This window comes from Chenopodium album, chromosome 7 (genome assembly GCF_948465745.1).
Source record: "Chenopodium album chromosome 7, dcCheAlbu1.1, whole genome shotgun sequence".
Taxonomy (NCBI): Eukaryota; Viridiplantae; Streptophyta; class Magnoliopsida; order Caryophyllales; family Amaranthaceae; genus Chenopodium; species Chenopodium album.
In genome coordinates this window covers 2033208-2041428 of record NC_137840.1, presented here as the reverse complement: position 1 = coordinate 2041428, position 8221 = coordinate 2033208, and the positions used below count along the sequence as shown (strand labels likewise).

At 37.4% G+C, this 8221-nt stretch overlaps 2 protein-coding genes and 1 non-coding gene across 3 annotated transcripts; 1 reads left to right on the top strand and 2 right to left on the bottom strand.

The window, feature by feature from the left end:
- Positions 1-457: 457 nt before the first annotated feature.
- On the bottom strand, positions 458-2242 carry LOC145639851 (putative serine/threonine-protein kinase PIX13). Its single transcript, XM_081691180.1, has 4 exons — positions 1946-2242; positions 1562-1698; positions 1327-1336; positions 458-1085 (listed from the first exon to the last, which is right to left on the bottom strand). The coding sequence occupies exons 1-4, from the start codon at positions 2109-2111 to the stop codon at positions 649-651; spliced, it is 750 nt and encodes a 249-aa protein (XP_081547306.1). The 5' UTR covers positions 2112-2242; the 3' UTR covers positions 458-648.
- Positions 2243-2811: 569 nt separating this feature from the next.
- LOC145639850 (uncharacterized) lies at positions 2812-3339 on the top strand. The gene has a single exon (XM_081691179.1). The coding sequence runs from the start codon at positions 2812-2814 to the stop codon at positions 3337-3339; it is 528 nt and encodes a 175-aa protein (XP_081547305.1).
- A 1799-nt stretch (positions 3340-5138) lies between these two features.
- Positions 5139-5245, bottom strand: LOC145641356 (small nucleolar RNA R71). Its single transcript, XR_014115391.1, has one exon. It is a non-coding gene; the product is annotated as a small nucleolar RNA R71 (small nucleolar RNA).
- Positions 5246-8221: the final 2976 nt, after the last annotated feature.

Sequence of the window (8221 nt, the reverse complement as noted above, 5' to 3'; positions counted from 1 at the left end):
AGTTTGGTGACATACATAAACATCAAATATTATAAATGGATGAATGGGGTACCCCTCTACAACGTAAGAAAGTTTGAAAATCCTGGAAAGTTAGAGTGACATAAACATTTTACTCAATATTGGGAAACTTTTGGATACATGTGAAAACCATTATATAGTGTTGCAGTGAGAATATAATGGCTTTAATCCTCATCCAAAAAAAAAAAAAAATTAAATAAATAAAATAACGGCGTTAATCATATTAATTAGTGAATATATTTAGGACGAACTATGGAATAACATTTGACCAAAAAGTTGGAAGAACCCTAAATTCCAAACAATCAAAAAAATTCCAAACAATCAAATGCGGAGTAGACGTTAATGTCAGTCAAGGAATTCTCTTCCATTCTTCTCCACTAAAGCAGGCTAATGTACTTTGATAGAGAAAACTGCAGATACATTATGGAGTTTTACCATCTAGAAAAAATAAAATGTATTCCCATTTCAATTCTACTTGAGTAAAACTCTTAATTTCATTTTCAAAACTAAGTATAATAATATACATGAAGCATTATTTATGGAAATCGTTCTCAAAAAATTTTCCATCACACAATCATACATGTTTTACAAACCTAATTCCTACAAGTGTCGCGATTCGCCAAAGACATGCTACTTGGTAACGGGTCTGGGTCTTGGGCTGGAGCCTCCACCTAAACCATTTTGACGTTGGGCCGGAGAAGGGTGATAACTATGGGGCCTTTTGGTCTTAGAAGAACCGGGCTTGGAGCTTTTTGGGTTCATCCTAATGGTACTTATCCTCTCTAATATTATAACGACCTCGGACATCGGTGGCCTGTTTTTTGGATCGTTTTGAAGACATCTTAATATGAGTTGGGCCAAGTTGTTTGCACCTTCGGGTGGGTAATCGTCCATTCTTGGGTCAATTATCTTCTTCACTTTGGACTTTTCACTTAGCATGGGCTTGGACCAGTCCACTAAGCTTGTCTGTCCAGTGGGCCTATTTAAGTCGTAGGCCCTAAAGCCCGTTAATATCTCCAATAATACAACTCCGAAGCTGTACACGTCACTCCTTACGTATAAGTGACCTACACAACAATATTCAACATTAAACATCAATTATTTTTTTCAAGAAATTCTACATGTTTAAGTTGATTATGTTGGTCCATGGTATAAAAAGACAAACAATATTGAGGCTATACTATTTCTTCATAATCAGTAATTGTGTTGTTTCTTATGAAAAAACTAATATTTCGTCTGTCTTATTGTATTCACATTTGTTTAAATTTTGTTACGATAAACTAAAATCATATTGATCCGTACATGTACCAAGCATAGCCTGATCTAATAGTAAAATTTCATACCTATAAAAATAAGAATTAAAATAACATTAGTAGAGGTTAAGTTTTTTAAAAAATTATTGGTAAATGGTAAGTAGAAGGTCCATCTTAGGGCACCCATAATGTGTTTGATGAGGTTGGGCCCTCTAGCCCCTCTTAATTTCACGCTTAAAAGTTACGGAGTAAACCAGCTCGGCCTATAAAAAAGGTAAATTAGTACATACCTCATCTAACAAAATGTTAGCAGCTTTGAAATCTCGATAAATAACAGTATTCTCTGATGTATGCAAGAAATCAAGGCCTCGAGCTGCGTCCAATGCTATGTTTATTCTTGTTGTCCATGATGGAGGCTCTACTTTGTCTGTACAGTATAAATAACTCTATATAAGATTTTTTTTGTTTAGTAGGCCAAATTTGCCGACAGTTTATAATCCATCCAATTTACATTTTGAATTGTTTTATATCTTAAGGCTCTGATTGATATGACATAAAACATTTTCAATGAAAAATGAGCTAAGTTTATAATAATTGAGTTTAACTAATTTCTAGAAACTTAAAGAATAGCCGTACATATGGGAAAAAAAGAAGAAGAAGAAGTGAATGCTTACTTTGAAAAAGATGGTTTTCAAGACTTCCTTTATTTAAGTGCTCATATACAAGAAGAAGCTCCTTATCTTCCCAGCAATAACCAATTAATTTCACAAGGTTTGGGTGTGAAAACTTCCCCAAGAAATTGACCTCTGTCTGCATCACCAATGAATAAACAATGTTCATGAATTAGATGTTATACAAACTGAATTTTATATACTTATATATAATGTAGAAGAACGAAATATTATCAACTACGGATTAATATATACCAAAAAAAAAAAAAAAAAAAAAAAAAAAAAAAAAAAAAAAAAAAAGGAAGCAGAAAAGAAGCAGCAAAAATGAGAAAACTTTACGTTTTGAATATTCGAGGTTCTTTCCTAATATTGTTAAAGTCTTCTTTATAATTTTCTTTAATTTACAAATAAAACAAGAACAAGCTTTATTTAATATATGGACTTGTTTTGGGTTTAGATTATAAAGTGAGAAAGAAAATATTGGGGACTTGAAAAAAAATTAAGGAGAAGACGTGGAATAAGGATGAACTTAAGCCGTGTTAGGCACTTCGTAAAAGGAATTTGCTAAACTAGAAGGTAGACCAAGTAAATTAGTAGTTTGACCATTATTTGAAGCAGCTAGTCAAACTTTTTGGTAAATAAATAGCGGTTCCCTTTAGTGAGTGATTTGGCCTTTGTTAAGCCGGTATATATTGTGTTGTAGTTAGTTGGTTAACAGGCTAAGTTTAGGCCCTTGGCTTAGGTTGTATATATACCTTATTAACACTCAATACAAACTAAGAATGCGCATTCTTGACATGGTGTTAGGCCTAACTAAAAAATTAAACCCTAAACACTGATTTCTCTCTTTTGTTGCTCACGCATCAACCATGGAAGACGGGATACTCAATCCTTCCTCTCCTTTCTATCTCAGTGCTGGAGATCAACCGGGAAACATGATCACTCACGTGGTCTTGAAAGGCGACAACTACTTAGCTTGGTTGAGGGCAATCACGTTGTCTCTCCGCTCTCGTCGAAAATTTGGATTCGTTGATGGAACAATCATGAAACCGACTGAAAAGAAGAAGCTCTTGGATTGGAATACGGTTAATTCCATGATCGTCTCGTGGATTTTGAGGTCTATGGAACCTAAACTAGTGGCATCACTGCCTTATTTTGAAGAAGCAAAATTCTTGTGGACTTATCTGGAACAGAGGTTTTGTGTCTCTAATGGACCAAGGTTGCAACAACTGAGGTCGAAACTTACTAATTGTCGACAAACTGGTAGTATGTCGATTGAGGACTATTATACCACTTTGATGTGCTTGTTTGATGATCTCACGAGAATCAAACCCTTACATGGTTGTGAATGTGGGCTTTGCACTTGCAATGTTGCGGGAAAATTCGCAAAAAGATAGGGAGGAGGAAGTGCTGCACCAATTTAAATCCGAGCCTCGAAGAAGAAGACCGGGCCCGATCGGGCAAGCTTGCGCCCGATCGGGCGGGCGCGCATAGAAGAGCACCAGTAAGAAGGCGCGCCCGATCGGGTGAGCGTTAGCTCGATCGGGCGCGGCTGCCCAGATAGAGTGTGAAGAAAAAGGCGGGCCCGATCGGGCGGCCCTTCGCCCGATCGGGCGCGTGTTTTCTCAAGACCTGATTAGTTAGTTTTAATTTTTGTTTTAGGGAACGTTTAAGTACGAGATTTGTACGTAATTTTGGATTACCTTCTTTTCTTAGATTTTCTCTCTCTACTTAGGATTTTTCTCTCTCTTAACTTTTCTCTCAACTCTTGTTCTTAATTATTTTCATTAATACAGATTTCCTTTGGTAACTATTTCTCTTCTCTTAATCTTAGTTATTCATTCTATTCCTTTAATCATGCCTCCTTTAATTGCTTTGTTTATTTTATATTTAATTATGTCTGAGTAGTTTTATTTCTAGGGTTTGTGGGGATCCATAAATAATATGAAGGGGTAATTTATTGTTGTTAATTGTCAATGCTAGATTAATTTCCTATTGATTGATTTAATGCTCTGTGACTAGATTTGCGCAGATCTTTTATGCATGAGTTTAACAATATTGATTCGAGATTCGACATATGAGAATTAATGTTTAGGTCTAGTTTCAATAGGCAGGTTAATTTATAAATGGTTAGGTCGAGATTCGAAAGATGAGATTTAATACAGGTAAATTAATTGTGTGATTATAATACGTAGCAAAAGCCCTTTATAATCTGATTAATATTTGCATTGATGAATGATTATTGTATTCAACCCTGGAATATTATTTATTGGTGAACCTATGCCCTAGATCCTTTTATATATTATTTTCTCCTTATTCTTGATCTCCGTAATTTAGTTTATCATTCAATTATAAATATTGGTTACTTCATAATCTAGATTATATTAGTTAATTGGGAATAGAAAGATCCGTTTCTCTATGGATTCGACCCTACCTCCCTATCTGCTTTAGTTAGAGGATTTAGGAATTACTTTTGACTAGGTGATACGACTATACCCTGTCAAAATTTGACGCCGTTGCCGGGGAAACGGTTTTATTTTTATTTCTGATTGTTTTTGTAGTCTAGATTATTTTCCTTTTGTCTCAGAGAGCGTTAGTTCTCTGAGGCAAATCTCATATTTGCTTCTAGTTTTTGTTTATGCCCAAGTGTTCCAGATCAGGGTACATCCCATTCGATCCTGAGATCGAACGTTCCTACCATAGACAGAAAAATCTCTACAAGCAAATTCTGGCGGATTCTGGTGATAATAATAATCACCGCGATCCTCCAATTGGTTCTAGCGATTCAGAGGCATCATTAGACGCAGAATCAGAGATGGCGGTTCCAAAGAAGCTTAGTGATTACTCACAACCAAAGCTTACAGATTTTCCACATCTCACCCCTACTCCGGCTCTTGATGGGGTTCAATTCGAAATTAAACCTCAATTTATAACGATGATAGAGAGGAAGCAATTCAGTGGAGCCAAGGGTGAAGACCCAAATCTTCACATTGCCGACTATTGTCAATATTGTAACACCATCAGGCAAGCCGGGGTCACTTAAGACCAAATCAGGGAGATTCTCTTTCCCTTCTCTTTAACTGGAAAAGATAAATTGTGAATTAATGACTTAAATAGAACTGCACTTGGTATAACTAACTGGGAAACTCTTGTTTTGAATTTTTATAACAAGTATTATCCTGTAGAGAGAACAGCCGTACTACGGAGTGCGATCCAGAACTTTGCCCAAGAAGCCGATGAATCTTTATATGGGGCTTGGGAGAGGTTCAAGTATCTACAAAGAGACTGCCCTCACCATAATTTAGCACAATGGCAGTTAATCCAAGCCTTTTATAATGGCCTTGGAAATTCCTCTCGAATAATTTTAGATTCTGCAGCTAGTGGGAGATTTATGAATCTTGATGTTGAAGATGCAGGTCAGGTTATTGAAGACATGGCGATACACAATTCCCAATATGGGAATCCTAGAGGATTTGCTAACAAGGGGAAGCATAGTGTTGACTCTGTATCCTTTTTGCAAGCTCAACTGACCTCTATTTGCCAAAAATTAGATAATCTGAGCACTGCTAATGTAGCTAATGTTTCTGCGATTAATAATAATTCTAACGAGGCTTTTTGTGAAAATTGTGGTATTTTAGGTCATTGGGAACAAGATTGCAGGAGTTCCGTGGAGCAAGTTAATGCCTTTCAAGCTTATAGGCAGAATAACCCATACTCCAACACCTACAATCCTGGGTATCGGAACCATCCGTACCTTTCCTACCGGAGTACTAATGTTCAAAATCCACCACCACAAGAAGTACTAGGGGTGAGCAAAACTACCCGAAAAACCGAAAACCCGTTCCGTTACCGTTCCGAAAATTAGGGTACCCGATCCGATAACCATAACGGTTCGGGTACCCGTTCCGATAATTTGTTATCGGGTATGGTTTTTGGGTATCATTTTAAAATTAACGGTTACCTTTTCCGTTCCGATAAGCAATTATTTTGTTTTTTTCCTACTTAAATCTATCTTTTCAATATTTAAACTCTTACGTTACTTCATAATCACTATATAATATCAATAATTAGTAATGTTATTAATAATTTGGTCAAGATCATGTGGTATTATTGTTAATTAGTGTTAAAAAATATCATAATAACTAATTTTTTTAGTTTAATTATCACTATTGGATACTTTATTGGGTACCCGATAACCGTTCCAAAAATCCGGGTACCCGAAGTCCGGGTACCCGAACTTATCAGTTCGGGTTATGGATATCACTTTTAGTGATATTGGTTATCAAGTACTCGAACCGTTAGTACTAATGGTACGGGTACCCGTCCCATGCTCACCCCTAACAAGAACCACAGGCGCCACAACAACAGCAGCAGAAATATTACCATCCCAATGCTAGCCAGAAGAACCAACCACAACAACCCTCCTCATCTTCTGACCCTTCTCTGGTGGAAATTAGAGCAATGTTGGTTAATATGCAAAAGCACATGGAGAGTAGAGATGTGACAATTGATCAAATTCTAGCACATAATAAAATTGTAGATAATCAAATTGCGCAACTTTCCGCTACTCTACAAGCCCGCCAACAGGGAGCTCTGCCAGCACAGCCGACCAGGCCTACGGATCAAGCATTTGCAATTACTCTAAGGAGTGGTTCAAACTATGAAGGGCCCCCTATACCCAGAGTTGATAAACCTGTTTTATTAAATAATGCTAATCTTGATTTTGTTAAACCAAACAATGTAGTTAATAGCCCTGCAGGGCTAAAGGATAGTACTAACATATCTAATTCTACATTGCAGGGTACGACTCCAGAGAAGGTGGATACTCCAGATAAGAGCAATAATGCTCCAAAGACAATTATCAAACTTCCATTCCCCAATCGTCAATTGAAGACAAACTTGGATAAGCAGTTTGGTAAGTTCCTGGAGGTGGTAAAAGATTTGAAGGTAACAGTTCCCTTCACTGAATTAATCACACAAATCCCCTCGTATGCAAAATTTATGAAAGAAATATTGACGAGGAAAAGGTCTATTAGTGAGGTAGAGACAGTAGCTTTCATTGCAGAGTGTAGTGCCGTACTTCAAAATAAGTCTCCACCTAAATTAAAAGATCCGGGTAATTTTTCTATCCCTTGTCATATTGGCAATCTCTTGATTGATAATGCATTATGTGATTTGGGTGCTAGTGTTAGCGTCATGCCATTATCTGTGTGTTCTAAGTTGAATATGGGTAAATTAAAAACTACCAATATAACTCTACAAATGGCCGACCGTTCTTTCAAATACCCCTTAGGTGTTTTAGAGGATGTCCCCGTTAGAGTAGGTAAATTTTATATACCTGTAGATTTTGTTGTTCTTGATATGGCTGAGGATATGCAAACCCTAATTATTTTGGGTAGACCATTCCTTAACACTGCAAGAGCAATCATAGATGTAAGAAGTGTTAAATTAACACTATCAGTAGGGGATGATAAAGTTATTTTCAATCTTAATAATACCCCTAAAAGCTCAATGACTGAGGAAAAATGTTTCAGTGTTAATGTGGTTGAGAATTATTCTAACAAGCCCAAGCTCTTGAAAAAGATCCCTTGGAGGCGGTATCTTGTGCTGCATCCCTTTCAGATGAGATACACAAATGGCAGAAGGAAGTTGATACAATAGAAAGAGCACTCTACAATGTTGGTCTTGGTTTTGAGGATGAAAAGGTGGAACCGATCAAGCAAGTTGTGCTATTTGAGCCTACGGTAAGTGTTCCGCCAGATCAGGTTGCAAGTGTTGAATGCAATGACAATTTGAAGCAACCTTCGATCAAAGAAGGATCTTTGGTGCGTAGCATTGAAGAACCCCTTATCCAAGTCAAGGAGGATCCACCCGATAAGGTGAATTGGCGTCCCACAGGGCATGTCAGGAAACCGCGTTGTAGCCTAAACATCGCTAGACCGGGTGAGAAACCACCCGATCAAGCGTTAGGCCACGGATCCTAGTTATTATAATGTGGTAAGAGGGTCGTGCGGGACCTAGATAAACCAGCGCTTTGCGGGAGGCAACCAGTATTTCTTGCTTTCTAGACTAGTTTTCCTTTTTCTCTATCTTTTATTTTTATTTTAGAGAGGCGAGGAGAGTGAATCTTACCTTTCATGAGTGTTTTTGTACAGGTTTAGATCCCATAGCACGGAGGTTTCAAGAGAAGAAAAGTTAGGCGAAGAAAGAGAAGCTCTAGGTCTAGGTACGGGCCCGATCGGGCAAGGCTCGCCCGATCGGGCGCGCACCTAAGGGGCA

What these genes read in the sequence shown, in the direction of transcription:
- LOC145639850 (XM_081691179.1), top strand. Translation starts at nt 2,812, where the DNA reads ATGGAAGACGGGATACTCAATCCTTCCTCTCCTTTCTATCTCAGTGCT.
- LOC145639851 (XM_081691180.1), bottom strand. Translation starts at nt 2,111, where the DNA reads ATGAACATTGTTTATTCATTGGTGATGCAGACAGAGGTCAATTTCTTG. An exon ending in TGAAAACCATCTTTTTCAAA is followed by an intron (nt 1,699 to 1,945) that starts GTAAGCATTCAC and finishes TATACTGTACAG; the next exon opens with ACAAAGTAGAGCCTCCATCA.